Source organism: Poecilia reticulata, chromosome 2, assembly GCF_904066995.2.
Source record: "Poecilia reticulata chromosome 2, P_reticulata-male-v2, whole genome shotgun sequence".
In the NCBI taxonomy this organism is placed as follows: Eukaryota; Metazoa; Chordata; class Actinopteri; order Cyprinodontiformes; family Poeciliidae; genus Poecilia; species Poecilia reticulata.
In genome coordinates, this window is record NC_088831.1 from 34971174 (window position 1) to 34993077 (window position 21904).

At 36.7% G+C, this 21904-nt stretch overlaps 1 protein-coding gene across 1 annotated transcript in view; it reads right to left on the reverse strand.

The window, feature by feature from the left end:
* cps1 (carbamoyl-phosphate synthase 1, mitochondrial) overlaps window positions 1-21904 on the reverse strand; it is a 69645-nt gene that overhangs the window by 19346 nt on the left and 28395 nt on the right. The window contains exons 22-29 of the mRNA XM_008403821.2: window positions 13449-13590; window positions 11444-11509; window positions 11288-11351; window positions 10720-10901; window positions 8020-8214; window positions 4366-4433; window positions 1605-1680; window positions 120-197 (exon numbers count right to left, since the gene is read on the reverse strand). Of these exons, the coding sequence (XP_008402043.2) occupies window positions 120-197; window positions 1605-1680; window positions 4366-4433; window positions 8020-8214; window positions 10720-10901; window positions 11288-11351; window positions 11444-11509; window positions 13449-13590 (871 nt within the window). The remainder of the gene's footprint in view (window positions 1-119; window positions 198-1604; window positions 1681-4365; window positions 4434-8019; window positions 8215-10719; window positions 10902-11287; window positions 11352-11443; window positions 11510-13448; window positions 13591-21904) is intronic.

Sequence of the window (21904 nt, forward strand, 5' to 3'; positions counted from 1 at the left end):
TAACAGTAATAATAAATATAACAAAAATTATCTGTAATAAAAAATATTGGTGAAGATGATAATAATGAATAATAATAATATTTTTTTATAATAATAATAATAATAATAATAATAGATACCTTGCCATTGTTAGCTACAGCATCCACTTCTACCTCCCTGGCACCACGTATGAACTTTGTGATGACAACTGGATGCTCCTGGAGGAAACAGAAAACGAAAGACAAAAAATACATACATAAAACTACTTGATGTGGAGTAATCAGCTCTTGGGATAAGATGGTGTTGCAATGATATTTTGTCAGATCTGACAAATTGAAAAAAGATGAAAGAAAAATATACACTGAAGATGAACATTGATGTAAAAGTCTCCCTTTTTTTTTTATCACCGTAAACAATATTTGAATAATAATTTATTGTAGCGTAAAATACTGGTTCTTGTAAGTTAAAAGGAGATTGAAGTTTCACACAACAAAAACAACACACAGAACCAGTGTGAAGGCATTCTAAGATTAATATAGTGGTCAACCAGTTTGATTCTGCAGACAAGCCTATGGCACCTATAAAGAGCTGTGTGAATAGATCCATAAAACTGTAATTTACAATAAAACGGGAATGTTATGGTTTTGTTGAAACCAATGTTTAGACTGATATGAAAGGTCATATACCGACTCTTACTGTTGTCTATTTATCTTATAAAAAACCCCATATAACTCATATGCCAAGAAGAAATAGAAAGTAAAAAATACTAACAAAAAAATACTTTTAAAAAATTGTGTTTCCAGAAACTAACAGAAAAACTTCCTGTAGATGACGCAAGTGTGGGGTACAAATTATAGTGGACATCAGAACATGTGACATATTGTTTTTTTCACATTTCATTTATGAAAACAACCAAAGTACAAAAGAAGAAACTAGAATCTGTACTAAAAATGTCTTGTCTTGAAGTGTTCTGGGAAACTGAATGTGTCGTTACCTCACAAAAAGTTGGTCTTTTTTACGATGACACGTTGTTCTTTCCAAATTCAACAAATAAATCACTACATTCAGTAAATTAAATAACTATGTATCAAAATATTCCACTGGTATTTAAGAAGATGTCAGAGACATTGCATTGTTTTGTATGAAATTGTTTATTGTCATGGAATCACAGGTCACAGACGTGATTCAGTGAAGTGAAATGTGCAGAACCTCGTTTTACTTTAAACCTGTTTGAATTGGACAATGTTAAAACATACTCATCTGGAGCTTTGAAAGAGCATATGTATTTTCTTCCAGCCCCAGGAAGAGGCCAATGGAGCTGCCAGTCACCCCCAAGCAACCTTGGTGTTTAGTGAAGTGGAGGTGGCACACAGCAGTAACCAGCAGCTTTGACAGTTGGCAGCATGAGTTTTAATTGAAAGCAGAGGGAAATCACAACACAAACATCCTCTCAAAGTATTTCTATGTGTGTATTGGTTCGAGTGACATCATTTACCCAATAAAATGTTACTTCAATGTAATTCAAAGAACAAAAATTACACGGAATACATGAGGAAGGAGACCTGTGGCAGAAGGTCTGTCTCACTTGTGCAGACATGTACACTTAGCTTTAACAGTCATCTCACCTGGGAAACCTGTGTAGCCTCTTCCAAGAAGCGTTTCATTTCTTCCTCCCCGTAGACAACATTCATTGCAGAGCCACTAGTGAGATACAAGCAGCAGAAGGAGGGAGAGAAAGAGTAGAAGGAGAGAAAACATGAGGGCACGGAAGATGAAGAGAAGCAAGCCAACAGGAGAACATACAAGCTTCAAATGATTGTTCAAAACACTCATTATCTCTCTATTGCATCACTATTACCATAGGGAACAAGGTCTGGAAACAGTCAAAATGAGGAGCGGGAGAGAGTAACAGCGAAGAACAGCTATTTAGGTCGAAAAGCACTTCAGGCTCTTGAAAATGAGTTCAGAACTTCATCATTAAAAAAACAACAGATTTAGGCTAGTTTTGTTGTGGTTGTTTGTGATTTTAGCTGGGTTATCATCCTGTTTGAAATGGAGAGTTTGAGAGAAACAGGATGAAGTAAGGCCACAGGCTTCAGTCAGATCTTTATTCCTCAGCTGTCTGTGGCTCAAAGGCAGACATATGTCTAACCCCCTACAGAATACTGACCCCCAATTTGAATAAAGGAGATAGAAGATTTAGAATGCATTCAAATTAAGGCAAATCTTTGGCATGGATGACTCATAGCTTCAACATAAGTATTCTCTGGATTTAGAGTGAATAACCAAACAAAGTAAAACAAAAATTTCAATATATTGCATGTAAAAAGCTAAGTGTTATAGCACACATGTACAAATAATGCTAGCAATGCACCAAGAGAATTGTTCACGACCATAATTAGACTGTTTATCCTGACAAGTCCTGACGGTTGCAGGCTAACTGCAAACACACCATATGTAAGTACTACCAAGCTGCAGCAAGAACAGTACTCTCTTGTTTTTATGGGAGAAAGAGGACTTAGCCGTTTTCTTTGGTGTCAAATTCAAAAATTAAAGTCAGAGGAAGAGCAGGGATAGGTACAGTTGAAAACAATATGTCATATCTGGACATGGCTTAACGTATTACAGCGAAATTGCTGTGTTTTATCCTTTCAGGGCTCAACCTCTGTCGTGAAATTCAGTATATTTGACATGCTGGCAGCATTTTAGAGATTTTAGAGAAACTGGTAAGTGTGGTGATCTAAAGAGGAAATTGTTAAGAACTTTGAAGGAAGCTGCACCATGTTCCCTGTATTTCAGCTGTCACCACAAGGGTGTAGTGAGGCCTTTCCCTCTTTCCCCCTCATAATTGCCATGAAGCTGGTCTGCTTACTGAGTAAAAAAAACTAAAAAAAAAAAAAAAAAATCCAACATATTTATTTTTGCATTCCTGTGGTTATTGTGATTTCATGAAAATGCTATTTTAAGTTGGTATTCCTGGTTGTGCTAATTGCCAATATTGGTTGCTAAAACGACCACTCAAGACAGACATGTTTCCACAAACACTTGGTAACACCAGGCCCTCTGACCACCACCAGAAGGCGAGGCAAGGCAGGGGAAGTCTCTTGACCAAAGTCGCAGTGAATGAGTTAGACGGAGCCGGAGTTGGAGCCGTCCCATCGTTACGGGACGAGTCCTGTACAGTCGCACCAGTAATGAATGTCTTTCACACTTATTTGCATTTCTTACCTGGTTCAAATTACTAAAAGTTAGTCTACACAAATATGCATTTTATTTTCACAAAAATCTAATGTCTAATCAATTAATATCTTGTCAGCAATGATTTTGGTATCAGTTAAAATATGTCAATATGTCTATGCACTCAAACCTTGAAGATTGTTTCATTTATAAAAAAAGTGAAATGTGTCTAAAAGCTGGTCTCGTTGTTCATAGTCAAGCACCACTTGCACGTATCACCCGTACAGATCAAATGGTTTCACAGCCAAAGGGAGACACTATACTAACAGAAATTAAACATGCTAATAAGATGCAGTCAATTTCTGAACACTCTAAAATGAGTTCTGAGTGTTCATTGCAAACATGATTATGATAAGATATAATGTGTTTTTGTATAAATGTAGGACAAGTAGTTCAAATCAAATTGGAGAGAGTTCATAGAACTCTAGTACCCAAGTAAAAAAGGCACAAGCTTTCATTTAAACAGTTTTTGGCCATAGTCAGAGACTTGATTATTACTTTTAATGTCGTATTTAATTATTGGCAAACACCTCTTCACTGACTTCAATAGCTTTGACATTTAGAAGAGTCTTCAATGTTACCTACTGCTGAACACTCTGTTGCTTACTTATTTTCCTTTTGTTACTTAGACAGATTAATTTTAAAAGAACACCGCATCTTCCAGAACCTCAAAAACAAAAACAACTACTAAACCAGCACAGCCTCAATTATGAAACGGTCTCAGTGATACCCAAAGTTCTGTTTTAGGGTGTCTTCCTGACATCTACTGGGCAGACATTTTACTGCATAGTTAAAGGAATATTTGTATGACTGCTCAAGTCATTAATCATCATAAATAAAAAAAAGTACTTTAATGGTTTAATAATCAGTTAGATAATTACTAATAAAATGTAAGGGACTATGCATAACTGTCCACAGCTTGTATTTAATGATAAAGACATTCGAAATGTGTCACGTGTTCAAATTGTTTTAACTGTTCGAAAGGTAAAAACTAAGATAATAAATTACCAAGTGAAAGAAATGGCTAAGCAGGAATTAGCAAGTGAGTTTCTCTCTGAAGGCACAAACATTTTAAGAGTAAAAGGCTGCTTACAGATGTAGAAAAATATTGCTTGATATTGTTTTAGACTATTGGGTGTTGAAACTCACCTAAGAACATACGAGGGCCGAAGTAAACAAGGGTAGCCCACCCGGTTGGCAAATGCAAAGGCATCTTCCTGTAAAACAAACACATAGAAGATACATGAAGGTATAAAGCTGCCAGAGAGAGACACAGATGCATATCTTGGATTGAGATTAACTGAGAAATTCATTGACCAAAATACTTTGTTGTTACTTTGGGAAGACTCAATTTTAGGTATTTTCAGCAAAATTGGGTGTTAAGAACAAAGCCAGAGGAAGTACAAAAGAAGGAAGATATTTAAATGAATATATATCATCTGATGGACCTAAAGGTCGACTGTTGATTTAGGTTGCTACAACAAAGAGCTATTTATACTGTAGTGTGAGCTGATCTTTTTGCTTTAAGGTCATTTCCTACCGTTTTGGTCATTTCATTCTGGGATTTTCTAGAGTTGTCAGGCCTTTAATGTATTTCTGCCATGGGGATATTTTATTGAAGTAGTGAAAGGACTAAACTACCGAGAGCCAAGGGAGTCTGAACTTATAGTCAATCATCGAACAAGCTGTATTTAGAAAAATAAGTATCTTTTGGTAAATCTCAGTGTTAAGATAAGATTTACAAATTACCTTTTAACTGTCAACTCCAAAATGCATACAAGTCAGGCATACAATCCATAATGACACTGGTGTTGTCAAGACAGTTAAAAATGTAACTATGTTAATCATGCTCATCATGCTAATTGGCAACAGAATTTAAAAACGTCAACAATACCATCATTTTTGCATTGTTGTATTTAGTAAAATTATGCCTTTAAAAGGCTGCACACCTACACACAAAGAACTGTTTGTGTGTCTGTTAGATGGTCTCTGCTGTTCACATACAGTAAATCCATTTTTTTTAGATAATTGTGTTACAGTGAAAAAGAAATCAGCTGAAATCTGTTTCAAAAACGTATCCATCTATTCATCTTCTAAACCCGCGTATCCTTGAAGGGTCACAGGTTAGGAGATCACATATTTAAAAATAGCTAATATTGGGAATCAGCCATGAATCTCTGACAGGTGTAACTTTAATATTATGCAATGCAGTGTCTCTTAACGCAAATAAATAATTAAATGAATCTTACACTGACAGTGCATTTAGTTTTGAGAATTTATCTGTAAATCTTGAAACATTTATTCCTTCTGCGGCTGTATTAATATTTCATATTTTGCAATAACATATTAGAATATGTAAATTGTATTAAATTATTAAATGAAGTGATAGAATTAAGTAGAACAATTACCCTAACCATGTCACCTGTTTGTTGTACTTGGTTCATCTGTTCTGCTTCAAACTTCAAATGTCTGTAGACACCAATAAGTGCATTCTAGTCTTATTTTGATGTTTGTGTTGGGAGTTGCCCAGCACTTCTCCATAATTGCCAAAAATTTAATTATCTCACAGAAAAATAGAAAATACTTAAGTTAACTTAATTTATATAAAAAATGCATAGGGTCTCTTTCTGTCAGAGCAGAACAGACTGAACAAATATAATCACAAACAGAGTGTGAGCTTAGATGCATCACAGTCTACTTCAGACATTTTGTCTGATAGTGGTAGAATGAAGTGGATGAGAAAGGGCACTCAGCGGTTAGAAACAGCTTGAACCACCATTTATGGAGGCTTTACAGCTTGATGAGCAAATGATGTTAAATAGCTGCTCAGAAACTGACAGGAATAATAAATACTGTGTTTGCATTAAATCTCATTTTTCTTGGCATTTATTCTGATGTTTGTATGTCAACTAAAGTCCCCCCGCCCCATTTTAGAAGTATGTTTCAACTGATTACATTATGTAAATTTGAAGTAAATCTACCAGTGATGATGTAGGAGGTCATTAACAACCACATGAAAGTATGACAAATTGAATTGTTAGACCTCATAAGTGTTTTACTTGTTTTCCAATAGCATGCTCAACAGAAAAATGATTTCCCTGAACCATAAACCTCTTACATGTACTCATTTTGGTTGTGTCCAATCATTGTGGTATGATTGGATGCAATCATTTTGGGGTGTTTTTTTGTTCTCTGTTGGTTTTATTTGTATGATAGAAGCAAAGATCTTGAACTAATTAAATATAATACATATTGCTTCAATAATTAAATTGATTCTAGGAAATCTTTACCATCCATAATATCAAATTGTGAATGGTAATATTTGAAATACCAAGAGATATTTAAAAATCATTAGGGTATTTCTTCCATACAACTGAAAAAAGGCTGACATTGGGTCTCTTAAAATGTTAGTGACCCAACACACGTGACTAAATTTACACGGAAATGGGCTACCAGATACAAAATCAGAAGCAGTCTTGCAGAACCATTTCAGTTCCCAGACCTAAACAAAATTCAAAACTCATTAGGTCAGCTAAAGGGGAAAGAGTAAGAGAAGACCAATCACTCTGTACAACATAAAGAGATTGTGAAAGCAAAAATAATTCAACCTCCCTCACTCTGTATGTTCTAACCTAATGAAGTGTTAAAGATTAAGTGCTGTCCCCCTGGCAAAAGGGTTTTGTACAAATTATTAAGTCAAAGAGGGCAAAAAAAATCTGCTATGCATAATTTAATATGAAAAATCTATTTTCCTAATGAGGGATTTTTTTTAAAAACATAAATTTAGTCAAATTCAAGTGTTGCATTTTTCGGTGTGAAATTATGCTGCTGCATGACCAGATATATTCTGAAAACCCCTATGAATTAAAACTGTACTCCCATTATTTCCAAGAACATAGCAACTCCAAAAGTGAGAATATAAGTGCTTTTCAATCCATTTCACATTTTTACTTTTGTCCATCCACCCACACAGCTTATACAAAAAAAATGAAAGAATTAAGAGTAGGAACTGTGGAAATAGTCTGGTAGTTAGAGAAAGACTATATGCCCTACTCCTCCTCGTCATCATTATCATTACCTTTCTTTCTCCTTGCTTCCGTCTCTCCTTCAGTTTGGCAGTTTTCTCTCAGTCATTACCCACAGTTTCCTCTCCAGGTGAGGTACCATTTATAAACACAAAATAGCTTCAGAAAAACACGAGAATCATCCCCCCCACAGCAAAGCTGGAGCTGCTGTAGCCTATTAAAAGTAAACCATCTTTTAAAGATCAACATAGAAATAGGATATGTGAGATATATACTATCGAGATTCTGTATGTTTTCACAAGATAAATCACTCTTAAGTGGTACCTTAATAATGCAAACAAAAGCAATGAAAAAAAGAAAACCTTTAGACATCCAGCATTTTAGCAACTAGTATTTCATAGTCTGTTTCAATAATATGGAACCGAGGATAAGTTAAAATTAAGAAAAAAAAACTTACGTTTTAATAATGACAGGATATCTACGTTGATGGTAATTTGAGAAAGTCTAAATTGATTGCTATTCTATTGTTTCCCCTATCATATAAATTCTGCTTTACAGAATGTATAGGTTGTGAAATTGATGATGGAAATGCATTCCTCTTTAAATGTCCAAGAACTGAACTGACAACTTTTGAGGAACTTTAAACAACCAAAAGACATATTTGTAGATGCCATTTGGAAAACACCAACAGTCTTGGTCGTGAAGCAAAGCACAAAAGCAAGAACTTGCTCAGAAATATATATTTTTTCAAATAATAAAACCATTAATATTTCCTCACCAGTGAACTGAGTGCCCTCCATGGAGCTTGGGCCACTTCAAGATTGTCAAGAATGCTGGAGAAGACAGAACGTTCCTCAGCCCGATCAATCTGCAGGGGGCTCGTCCCCAGAATCTTTACTCCACTCTTGTGCAAAGGGATGGCCAAGTTGTTAGGGATCTGACCTCCCACAGACACAATACTACCAGAACACTCCTATGAAAGAGTGAAGAACTATTTTATTAGGAAATAGTGGAAACAACAGCAAGGAGACAAAAGGATACATCATAAAGTTGATTAGTTCAATGTTTTTCACATACAAATCTGGGAAGTGCAGCTTGTGCATGTGTTGAGACCCCTTTAGTCCGATACCCTAAAATCTATTGTAACTAAATGCTATTAAAAGTAATCCAATTAGAAAAGTTTTCAGTTTTCCACACTACATGTTGGAGAGGGACAAAAATGATCTGATAAGATTAAGCTAAAATGAACCTCTTTGGTTTACATCAGAAATAAAACAGAAATAACAAACAAAACTGACATTAAAAACAGAAATGTAACCATATTTTAATGCGTCTGTCGTTTTTGTTTTTGTTTTTTTTTCTTGCTCTATATGTATGATTTAGCCCATGTTGTCAAAATCAGGTTTTTTTATTTCAAATTACTATTACCATTGGACTTCTTAACAGTCATAGACATATTGTTTAGAAAAGCTCATCTATGAACAAATTAGGTTGCACTACCAGCACCAAGACACAAGCATGGAATTGCAGTTTTATCCAGTCTGTCTATGTTAATATGTGTCTGTCCCCATCAAATAATTGAATTGAACTGAAATGCTTAATGTGGTGAAAAACTAAAACTGCACATCACTGTGAACTGACCATTTCTATAGTGAAATGTGGTGGTGGGAGTATCATACTGTTCCTGCTTTTGCTTAGTAGCAACAGGGAGTCTGATCAGAGTTCATCGAACAATGGATGCAGTTATATACTGAGCAGTACCAGAAGAAAACCTACTAGGTAGACATGTACATGGGGAATGGGTGCAACTTTTTCCCGAAAAAAGAGCACAAAATAGACAGCCAAAGCTACAAAGAAATGATTTAGGTAGAATTTTCTCTATTTTTTACCAAAAAAGGAATATGTGCTGCTCACTAATGATTTCTAAAGCAGTTTGACTGATCTTAAGCCATTATGTAAAGAAGAACGCACTGCAAAGTACTCGCAGTGAAAAGTAGTTTTACAAAATGTTATCTCAGAGGGAGTTGCAGTACTTTGTTATACCATCTCTAGAACATACCTTGAAATTTAACGTTGTAATGTTAAAAAAGTGAACAAGCTGAAGGGTAATGATGATTTGCAATGCACTTTATTTGACTCTGAAAACTGTTTAAGCTATCTCAAGAAAATGACAGATATGACTGATATCATGTCATAGTACATTTAATTAGAGACAGGTAAGTAACAACACTTGTTAATGTTGCGTGTCTCTTGGAAGTAAATATGAGCAAATGCTATGCCCTCTGAAGTCATGGAAACAACTCTATGCATAAGAGAAAAAAACTGCGAATGTGCTTTTTAATAACTGCATGCAGCCCTTTTTCCTGTCTAGGTGATCCAAAGGGGATGTTGTTTCCATGGCAATGCCAGGTTGTATCTCTTCATTATTCATGGACCTGCTCTCTTGCTCCTGTCCAGGGGTTATCACCATGCTCTAATGCCGTATTTATCTCTCTCTCACGCACACACACACACACACGCACACGCAAACACGTACATATAGAATTGCAAAGAGTGAAACTATCTGCAAGAGAGGGATTGATGTTAAGGCTACATCCCTGAACAAACAAACACCTAATCACACTGTGATCCCATCACAACTTTAACTGGATTACAATTCCTCTGCAGGGGAACATCAGCAGACATTAGTATGTCAAAGCACGTAAATACACAGGCACCAGCAAATCCAAACACAGAAAAAGGTCACGATAATAACACCTTTGAATATGTTTTGACATGATTAGGATCAAGTGAAATACATAGACATTACAAGCCATACCAAGATTAAATAAAAGGTTCCTGTAAATGTATATATATATCTTCCAAAATACATAGTAAAGCAACAATAGGTTAGAAGAATTATGGTTTTAAAACCACAAAAATATTCATGACATCATGCTAGAATTTACATTTTTCTCAATGAGATACATGAGTAAGTGCCAGAAGGACTGGAATTTTATCTGACTGAATGGAGAGCAGCTGTTTCTACAGACTGTCCATCAGCTGGCTGAAAGATGGCTACCACCATTTTCTATCACTTATGAGAAAAACAAATTACGCAGTTTCCAGTTGCAAAAAAAAAAAAAACAAAAAAAAAAAGATCAATCATAATGTGGAAATGAACAAGCATCACCCAGAATTCTTATTAAGTGTATATGATAGTACACTTAATAAGTGATATCTGAAGTACGTATTACGTAATGAATGCATGCATGTATAATCTGGTGTTATTAGCAAAACATCTTCTCATTTGTGGAAAAGGATAGTAAACAAGATCATTTAAACAGTGTTTTGGTTTTAATACACCGAGGCAAATCTATCTGCAATAAACCTGTATGCATTTCTTCCAAAATTCCCAAATTAAACACACACAAAAAAAAATATATATATATATATATATATGCATTTCCAATGGAAGGCATGTTAGTAATATTCTAACCTCCTGTTGGGTGATATCAAGGATGCGCTCCAGGGTCAACTCTTCAAAGTAAAGACGATCACACTCATCAAAGTCAGTGCTGACAGTCTCGGGGTTGTGGTTGACCACAACCGTCTTCTTTCCAATTTGTCTCAAGGCCCTAATACAGGACACTGCACACCAGTCAAACTCAACGCTGCTACCTAGTAGATGAAAAGGGGGCAAAAATGAATATGCTGGGCATAATGTGAACTTCATCACAGCAATTAAGTAGCTGCTTAACTGTTATCTGCTTTCTATATAAATTGGAATTCAATTGACTACTAATCTGGAAGATTTTTAATAATAATTATCTTACAAATCAAACAGTAACTTGGCAATGTTACAGGATGAAAAAAACATATACAACCATGAAACAATTCATATCAGGAGTAGAATATTAATACATTCTTTAAATAGTATACCAGCATTTAATGACTAAATATCCTAAAAATACAGTGACTAAAAATAAACGGCTATCCCACAAGTGCACCCTATAAACACACCTATAGGAATACAGTGACTTTTCAAAGTTTAATGAGATGCCTACCAATGTGATAAGGTCCACAACCAAGAACCATGATGCCCTGATCTTTAAATTCCAGGTCATGCTCCTAGAGAGGTGAATTAAATGACAATTATGTTTCATAACATAATAAACGTATAGGCAGTATACATGTGGAAAGACACCTCCTGGATTGCATACCTGACCATGGTATGTGCAGTACAAGTAGTTGGTCATTGCTGGGTACTCAGCTGCTAATGTGTCAATCTGTAATAAAACAAAATATGTTACATTTATAACTACTAAAAAAAAAAAAAAAACTTCTCCTGCTCTATTCTTCTGCTGTTCATCGTCTCACTACAGATCTGATCTGAAATGATTTATAGGTGTGGGTGTACACCTAGAGGTGGACTAAGTTTGAGGGGGTTTTTTTCTGATGTTTTGTAGTCTATTCTTGAAGTCACAAGATTACTACTGGCAACCTTTTGATCTCGTTTTCTCTGAATATTCTCTTTGACCCTGACAGCTTACACTGCGAGCATTGAGTTTAAAGTCTAAATGTTTTTCTTCTGGCCTGAAACAGCTGTCAGATGAACCAAAAAAAAAAAAAAGACGACAACTGAGACCCAAAATCACAAAACTAAATAATTTAGCTTCAATTCTCACGGATTTGATTAAAAAGCATGTTGAATTCACAAGAATCTGAAAGGTAAGCTCTACAACGGTGCAAGTAAATAAACAACAACATGCTGTCGGTACGTTAATTGGCCTCTCTAAATTGCCCTTAGCTGTCAGTGTTGGGTGCATGATTGTTTGTCATCTGTGTTCGCCTTTTGTGTACTGACCATGGTGTAAGCTTGCTCTTGCTCATTGACTGCTGGAAAATGGAAACAGTCCCCTCTTTACCCAATTTTAAAGCAGGTTAAATATCAGTCAAGAGACCCCAAAGTTTGAGCCCAGCAAATATGCTATTATGTTTGCTTTATAAAAAAGCATGCTTGAATTTAAAAAAAAAAATAAAATGCAACAATTTATAAAGGGGGTCAGACTTAAAATATGTAAACAGGTAAATTCACAGACTGTAAGAAACTGGATGATTGGACATGTAAATGAATGGATGGATGAATAAATTCTGGGATTAGAGCTTTTTCTTTCATTGTCCTTTTTATTTCCTGATATTTATCCAAACATGGAAAGTACTTACATCAAAGTCCATACTTTTCTACACTTGCAAACTGTTAGGAACCCAATAACTAAGATATAGGGATGCATAATATTGATATGGAACCATCTGGGCTGACAAACTGCAGTGCATTATTAATTACAGGTGGCATTAAAATGACAAATCTTATCAAATAAGTTGGTAATGAATCCTCTTACCCACATGTGTCAAACTCAAGGCCCACAAACCATATCCAGGCCACAATAAGTGTTTCTATGGCCCTTTAAATTCTAGCAGGTCACAGAAGTAGAATATCAAGACGAAGATATTATCAGTCAAATCAATTTTGTTTTAATTAGTATAAGGTCAAATTACATCAATGTAAAAACAATGCTAGATATTTAATTTTAAGAAGTACTCATCAAATGCAGAGAAGGCAGTAGTTTTGTTACAATATTCTGCCACAGTGGGCCATTTGAGGACATTCATTAGCTTGATGTGGCCAGAAATGAAAACGAGTAAACTCCAACCTGAGTAAATTCAGATTTTACTATGTGTCATCCTGTAGTTTAGCTATTGTTCAAAATTAGCTGGAAAATATTTCCATACCATATTGTATATGAAAACCCTTTAACATGCATTTATACTCTAAAGTTTTGTCCAACTGACTGAAGTCAAATGTGTTCCACTTTAAACATGAGGAATTGTTTCTTGAACCAATTAGTTTTAAGAATTCATCTTATGTAATGTTGGTCAATATTGTGTCAGATGTGCTCAATCCACACACAGTACCATTTGTAAGCAGTGCAACTCTGGTAGTGGGTCAATTTTATAAAGTGGCCTGACTAAAAAAAGTTTTGCCTAAAAATTAGGAACAGTTACAGGTTTGCCATTTTCATTACTATTTAATTTCATGTCATTAAAGTCATACATTTCTACTTTTTTCAGGCCAAATGAAAAGAGGCACAAAATATTTACCAGTATTTATTTACCAGGCAAAGGCAATTAAAACTGAATCGGAACTCAAAGTCTGAGGCCACTCACTTGTTTTACCCAGGGTCTGATGCCATTACTGACCCTCAGCTCTCTAGCAGCTGTCTGATTGCAGCCAAGAATCTGACCGACCTGCTGGTCTGAGAAGCCGTCCTGCTTTGCTTTCAATAACAGCTCCTTGGGTACTGTCTCGCTGGGTGAAAAGACAAGAACAGGTGGCAATTATACATATCTAACAGTTTAGACGTTATAAAAAAAACATGAATAACAATTGTTTTAAACACCAAAAAGGATTCAGTTAACAGAAAGGTTTTAACAGAAACGTCTCTCATATTTGCACATTTTTTTATTTTTCCAGACATACATAGTCAAAGCAGAGTTCAATCCTGAGTGTTGTTCTAAAGCCATCTTCTGGATATTTTCTGAGCAGGTTTTATTTATTAACTTGCCAGAAGAAAACATGCCTGGTTCCTAGCTTGTTTCTTTGAAGTGACAAACTAAAGCAGCAGCAATGCATCAAATCTGTCTCAATCTGCCTAATCCAAGGATCCAGACGACTGATGGTGATGTAACACTCAGGGAAAATATTCAAACTAAGACAAAAGAGCTCACTAGAAAGTCATTTTTTCCTCTGTGATTTCTCTAACATGTTTGATTATTTTCTAGTCTATTGAACTTCAAACATGTCAGTGGGTCCTTTACCCAGTGGTGTAGACAACAGGGAATAGTTTACTGTACAGAAATCAATAACAAAACGACAAACACAGAATAGTGTTGGAAAAGCAAAATAAACTGCTAGGAGCAAAGCATTTAAAAAGTCATTTTTAGAAACATGGCTAAGTGCTAAAAATAGAAATATTATCAGACAACAGGCACATACAAAATATTGAATCCTGACATGAAAAAGTAAATGGATTCCTGCTTGAAAAATTAAAAAACAATAATTCTGCTAATGTCATGTAGCTAACTTGTGGTGCACAAGTTAGTATCCTGGTCTCTTCAAAAGTGATCATAACCCTTGAACCTTTTTAACATTTTGTCAAGTTACCCCAGAAGATTATAAGTGCAAGCAAAAGGCATTTCTATAAAGTATTCATGAGGACTGAAGTCCATGTAGATGATTAACCCCTTGAACACCAAGCCTCTTCTTTTGGATTTTTTTTTTTGAGCGTTCTCAAAAATGACAGCCCTAAAATGAATTCCATATATCTCAGGAACTACAAGGTGTATTTGGTTCAAAACAAACTTGACTTTCTAAAGAGGCATCATGACGACTTTGATTGACTGCAAATAAAATGCAGAATATTTAGAACAAATCCATTGAATTACATGTGTTATAAAGTATCCAAATTTATAGAAAAACTACAAACATTAATTGGTAGGAAAAAATATACAATTTGTTCTGCAGAAGGAAAAAAAAACAATGTAATTTTTTTAATGCCACCAACAGCAATGAACTAATCTTAGTTTGGAAGAAAGAAAAAAAAAAGGAGTAATGATTCAGCAATACCCTGCTGCTCCCTGAAGGGCTTTGTAAATTTCTTTCTTCGAACAGCTATGGTTCCACAGGTGTCTCAGACACACATGTTCTGTTCAGCAGACATTTTTTCCAAAAAAGGCTTTCTAACAGTTGCCAAGGTTTGGGATTGTGAAAGGTTATGATGAAAACCTGAAGATAAAAAAGCGCAGAGTCAGGAATGTAGAGAGCAACTATCCGACCCAAAAGCACCACAATTCAGCCCCTAAAAGAGTCTGCTCTGCAAAATTCTGCTTAAATAGGAGTGAAAAAGCAGCTGGCGTGCCTAAGCCAAATGAGAAAAAAAACCCTTTTCTACAACTAGGTTAAAAATTAATTAATCTTGATTAAATGTTATGCAACTTTTTTGAAATTACAATTAAAATTGTCTTTAAAAATGCAAGATATATTAAGACAGATTATATTAATCGCCGTAAATAATTTAGCTCAATATATTTCTTATTCAAATATCCACTTGTAAAATAGTTAATTCAAAAGAAGTAAGCAATTGCTTTTCTACTCAGTTCCACAATAAACTAAATACATAAACTACTAAAACTAGCATATTCTTGCCACCATAAACTGATCCAGTATGTTTTCCATATTACACTAGAATTGCTTGAACTAAAGGTAAAAACCAAAGGGGTGGAATTACGCAGCTGAAGCCCAAGCTGCTCCTCCTTCTTCTTATGAATGAATTATTTATCATTTCACAGCATAACTATATTGAAAAATATCAAATCTGTTTCAAATTCCCAGTGCACATGGCTGGACTGTGCAACAAGCCCCAGAAACAACAAAATGAGAGCAGCCTGGAAGACCAAAAGCACTGTAGTGCATATTTTTGTGTTTAGGTGATGTATTGCCTTCAGTTGAAAATTAAGCACTTAAAAAGAAGGAGGAGGATCATTCACAGCTTTTGATCTTAAAAGCAAAGGAGTATCACACAAATAAAATATTTGCCGAACATATGTGCTCAGATAAAAGGAAATGCAGGCTGACAAATGTACAATAAAGGAAAAAAATACTAAATATGTAGAGTCTTGTTAAGAGAATGGCAGTGCTTTTTCCTCCTCTTCCTACCTCATCATTATGTAAAGTGATTCTTTTAGACTGCTTTAAAAAGGGGGAATTATGCAAATGATCTTTTATGAGCATTGTATCATGTTATAATGTTATTCCCTCATCAAAAACATACCTGGATTATTGTTTGGATTTTTTTATGCGTGTTTGAAAAATCCTTGAATATCCCTCGGCAGCCGTTCAGCGCTTGCTCACGCATTAAGACGCCTACCCTACCTAAAGCTCTGCTTTGGAGTTTCAGTCATCAGCTGAGCTCAAATGAGTAAGTTATTTTGATATATACAGCATTTTCATAACAACTGTAGGCTTGGGTGAAAGTAGTTTTAAATTCTTGGAGGTAATACGGAAAAATATATATATATATAAGCTGGGTAGCTCTTGTATTGCTACAAAATAAAGCTAAAGCTGTATTTCTCAGGTAAGCATTATTTCGAAAGAGCTTTTGTTTTATAAACTACTTGTTATTAATTTGGTTTTAAGAGATAAGCGGGGTATTTTCTGGTAACGAACTGCCACGAAGTATATATCAAGATTTTTCCTTTATGTTGAATGTGTGTTTAATATATTTGCCATTAATGACCAAAAAATAACTTTTCTGCAAAATTCACCAACTGCACAATTCTTGTTAGTGTAAAATAAGTGGTATTTCAAAAGACCGGGAGAAACATTACGGAAGCGCATTGCTATCACGCAGGAAAAAAAAAATTCGAGCGCTATCACGTTATAACGTGATACTATCTTGTTAAAACGTGATAGTTATCTTGTTAAAACGTGATATGTATCTTGTTAAAACGTGATAGTTATCTTGTTAAAATGTAATACGTATCTTGTTAAAACGTGATACGTATCTTGTATAAACGTGGTAATTTTATGTCCAGGAAGTGGCGATATTATGCTAGGCTTTTACAGTGGCTAACATGAATTGGTCAGGTTTCCCTTCATGTTTGGTCTACACGGATACGGATGCTGCTTTGCACTGTGGTTAAAACCATTAATAGCATGCTACTCTGAGCAGGATCCTACACAGAACGGGGCTGCACAGAAGGAAACGTCAATTCGGTTCTCTAGCTGTGGCGGCGTTCCTGACTGTCTGGATCGAAGCTGAAGTTGGCTTCCGATTGTAGCTTCTGATTCGGAAAATGGCTAAAGAGCGATTAGAACGGAGGCTCAGATGTATTTGCTGAACATTTTCTGTAAAACATTTTTATTGAACAGTACAATAGGTGCATAACGGCAACGGCTGTTCGTAACCAAGCAACCAAAATAAACAGAAGTCTAGATAGTGGCAAAAGACAAAAAAATTAGATCCTGTTAAGCATACTTCAAAATAAAAGACTTCCTCTCTCTTCCCTTTTGTCAAAATAATTGCCCACTAATGACAAACAGAACACATTGTATTTGGGAAATGTTTGATAGTTGTGCACCTAAGAAAAAAACAATGTAGTTTACTGCTCGGTGAAACGCTAGTTAAAATCAAACCTACTTGGAGATACTCAGACAATGTGTATATTTTATTCATATTTATATAAATTCCCTTCTCACCCTTCCTCAGGTGGACTCTTTCAACCTCTGAGCTCGGGTCCTCTACCAGAGGCCTGGGAGCTTGAGGGTTCTGCGCAGTATCTTGGCTGTGCCTAGAACCTGACATTTCCGGACTGAGATGTCTGATGCTGTTCCTGGGATCTGTTTTAGCCACTGCTCCAGTTTGGGGATGACTGCCCCGAGGGCCCCGATGACCACAGGCACTACCAGAGGTCCCTGCGCTCCTCGGCCCTGTAGACGCAAGGTGAATCCTAGCAACCTGCAGCCTCTTTGCCGGGAGCACCGGACGCCACCTGACGGTGAAGTCCCGCCGATTTCTGCCAGGATTGGTTTGGTAAATGCCAGGTTGCTGACAAAACTTTCGTCATTAGGGATTTCTTTTCCTCTTATTGATTGGATGTTTTATTAACAGAATCATGGACAAGTGGTTTGGTGACTCCAGCATTTTTAATGGACTTGTACCACGGAACTGCGGCTATTTTAATGCTCCAAGGATGTCAGGGTCCGGTGGAGGAATAGAGACTGTTTTTAAAAGCAGTTTTACTTGTAAACAGTTGCCTCTGGCCTCCTTTAGTAGCTTTGAGATCAGCCTATTTGAACTCGGCAGCTCTCACACTGTGCTGTGTGCGGCGGTCTATCAGCCACCGAAGTACAACAAAAACTTTATAAAATACTTTTCTGATTTCCTGGCTGATATCATGTCAAGGTATGACCGAGTTCTCATTGTTGGTGATTTTAATATTCATGTCTGTTGTCCTACTTCACCTATGGCTCAGTCATTTCTTAATGTTACCGATTCTTTTAATTTTGTGCAGTCTGTGACTGGTGCTACCCATGAGCATGGTCATAGTCTTGATCTGGCTTTATCTTATGGTCTACCAGTTTGTAATTTAGTGATTGGTGACTCATTATTTTCAGACCGTATGCCTGTTTTTTTTTTAGATAACACTGTCCTGTGCTAAAGCTAAAGCATGCGCTGCAGCTCGGTTCCATCATGTTCTTAACCCTTCTACTGCTGGTCAGTTTTCTTCTGTTTTTAATCAATTTATTGGTGTATAAAGTGCTTAATAAATAAAGTTGGTATGGGATGGTTTGGTACTGTGGTCTTCACCTTCCAGGCCTTTTCCAGTTCCTCTCTGAGGCCCTGGTATTTCTCAATTTTCTCGTGCTCCTTTTTCCTCATGGTGTAGTCACTTGGTATTGCTACATCCACCACAACGGCTTTCCTATGTTGTTTATCCACCACCACAATGTCCGGTTGGTTCATCATTACCATTTTGTCTGTCTGGATCTGAAAGTCCCACAGGATCTTAGCTCAGTTATTCTCCACCACCTTTGGGGGTGTTCCCCACTTTGATGTTCCAGTCCATATTCTGCAGATGTTTCTGTACACTATACCCGCTACTTGGTTATGTCGTTCCATGTACGCTTTCCCTGCCAGCATCTTGCACCCTGCTGTTATGTGCTGGACTGTCTCAGGGGCCTCCTTGCACAACCTACACCTTAGGTCTTGTCTGGTGTGGTAGATCTGAGCCTCTATTGCTCTGGTGTTTAAGGCCTGTTCCTGTGCAGCCAGGATGAGTGCCTCTGTGCTGTCCTTGAGTCCAGCTTTTTCCAGCCATTGGTAGGATTTCCTGATATCAGCCACTTCAGTTATTTGTCGGTGGTTCATTCCATGTAGGGGCTTGTACTCCCATGATGGTACCTCCAGCACCTTATCCTATGTTCCCCATTGTCTGAGACATTTATTGAGCACATCGTCTGTTGAGACCTTGTCCTTGGTGTATTTATGGATCTTGGATGTTTCATCCTGGACAGTGGCTCTCATACTCACTAGTCCTCTGCCTCTTTCCTTGCGGCTAGTCTCAGGGTGCTGGATTTGGGGTGGGACCCTCCAGCCATGGTTAGTAGCTTCTGAGTCTTAACATATGTGGTGTTCATCTCCTCCTTTGGCCAGCTAATTATTTATTTATGTATTTATTTTTATTTCTAACAGACAGAAAAGACGATCAAGAAAAAAATAAAATAAAATAGAAGGAAACAGACTACAGAAATAAGAGGTAAAACAAATTATTATTTCCAAGTGACATGCGAATTTTATATTTTCTGTTTGAAAAGGAGCAGGTAGAAGATGTAATATCTTATTATGTCCTGCCCCTTTCATACTTATCAATTTATAATCAATTAACTGTCAAAACATCAAAACGAGACAACTTGTTTCCATTTTACATGACATTTAAAGATGTCCCATTATTTAAACAGTGAGTCAATAGTATTTACAGACTTTAAAACAGTCATTTTATAGAACATATTTTGCAATAAGCTCCTTTTTAATCAGTTTTTTAAACTGGTTTATATTTCTACTTTTTTGAATTCATCATTCAATCCATTCTATACATCTACTCCACGCACCGATAAACAAAAACTCTGCATGGTTGTTCTAATACATTGTTTTTTAAAATGTCCTTCACCTCTTAAATTATAACCACCCTCTCTGCCACAAAACATTTTCTGTATATTGGGTGGAAGTTGCTGATTTCTGACCGTAAACATGAATTGTACAGTTTTAATATTTCAGTATTCTGGGACCTTGTTGCTCAGCTTGGGTTCCCCAAGGTTCAGTTTTGGGCCCACTCCTCTTTTTACTGTACATATGCCCAATAGGTTTTATTTTAAATCGCCACAGTAAAGGATTCCAAAAAGGTTTGGTTCCCTCAATTTATATCCGATAAATATCCGATAAACAGCTATGCCTTACCAGTAATCAGAGACCCTGCAGGAATAATCAGCTGGCCAAAGGAGGAGATGAAGACCACTGATGTTAAGACACTCGGAAACTACTGACCATGCATGGAGGGCTCCACCCCAAATTCAGCATTCTGACTAAACACGAGTCATAGGGAAGGTAAATAAGGCAGGTGATTCCTTGAATTTTCTAAATTGAGGGAACCAAACCTTTTTGGAATCCTAAAGACCTTTATTGGAAATAAATGCCCCCCTTAGAGGATTAAGAGGCAGCGCCAGGACAACAGGTGGGCTTAAATACACGGAGGGTAATTAGGGAGACTAGACATATCTGGGAACGATCAAGACGGCACAGAGGCTCACAGGGGAAAACAGATCCAGACACAGAAAAACCTCAAAACTAAATACACAAAAAACCAGATCCTCACACTAAGGCTGTACAAACAATTAGCCCTCAGGTTTCTTTGACAAACTGTTCCACAAAAAGGAGCCATAATACTGGATGGATAATAAATGACTAAAACTATATGATCACGTAAAAGGTTAAAATAAGATTCTTAAATATATATGTATAGAAAACAACAAGGAAAATGACAAAACAAACCCTAAATGATTTCTATTTGCTTTTTCTCTTTCTCTCTGTCTGAGCCTTGCGCGGTGCATCTGACTTCTGACCTCTATTCCTCCCATCTGTCCTCCCATGGACCAGGTGATATCCCTCCTACAAAACCAGCCAATGAAAATGATCGAGAAGATCTGGAGGATCAAGAAGACAGAAAAGACCTCCATCACCTCCAGGGGACAACTGTCAGTCTCCTGTTGGGCATTTGGACTGAAAACTGTGTGAGACTGAGCTTTAACAACCTCCGCTGGTCTGCTGTCCAGTATCAGCGTAGAGGAAGAAAAGCTAAACATGCTTCAGAGCTCTGAGAGAACACGACTCTGAACTGTTGACGCTTGTTTCATCTGTGGACAACATGGACATTTCCTGAGGGACAATCTAGACAACCCAAAGATCCAACACCAGAACCAGTTGGACTGACAGGAAGCCGGAGGAAAGAGACGGGGAAGGATTTGGCTGCAGCAACGCCAAGACCGAGCGGGGGAGAGGGGCAAGAAGGAAGGAACAACATGAATCCACAATCACTGTGAAGGACGACCTGTCTGTAACGTCCATCTAGATCACGACTTTAAATCTGAAACAACAGAGCAACAGAGTGAGCAGCAAAACGTCACGCTACCAAGTATCAAGTACTTCAACTTTTGACACCAAAGAGGACAACGTCCAGAGCAACAGCTAGTTTGGATGTTTCTGAAAGGATCTCCACTCGTAGAATATTGCTGGTCCACTGTCGAGTGACCGAAGCAGAGAGTGAAGATTTATACTTTTATGACAGGAGGTAACAAATCCTCCTGAGCAGGCGATCAGTGTTCCTGCTTCTACGCTTTACCTACTTTCCAGATGGAAAATCTGCGCTTTCTTGTTGGGTTTTGAACGGACACTTATCTATACCTTCACTGCACTACTGTAATTTTTTTGTTTTGTTGGGTTTCCTAGAAAACACATGAAATTGGGTAGCTTAATTATGATCATTCTTAGTTGTTTGACTCCTAAGGATGT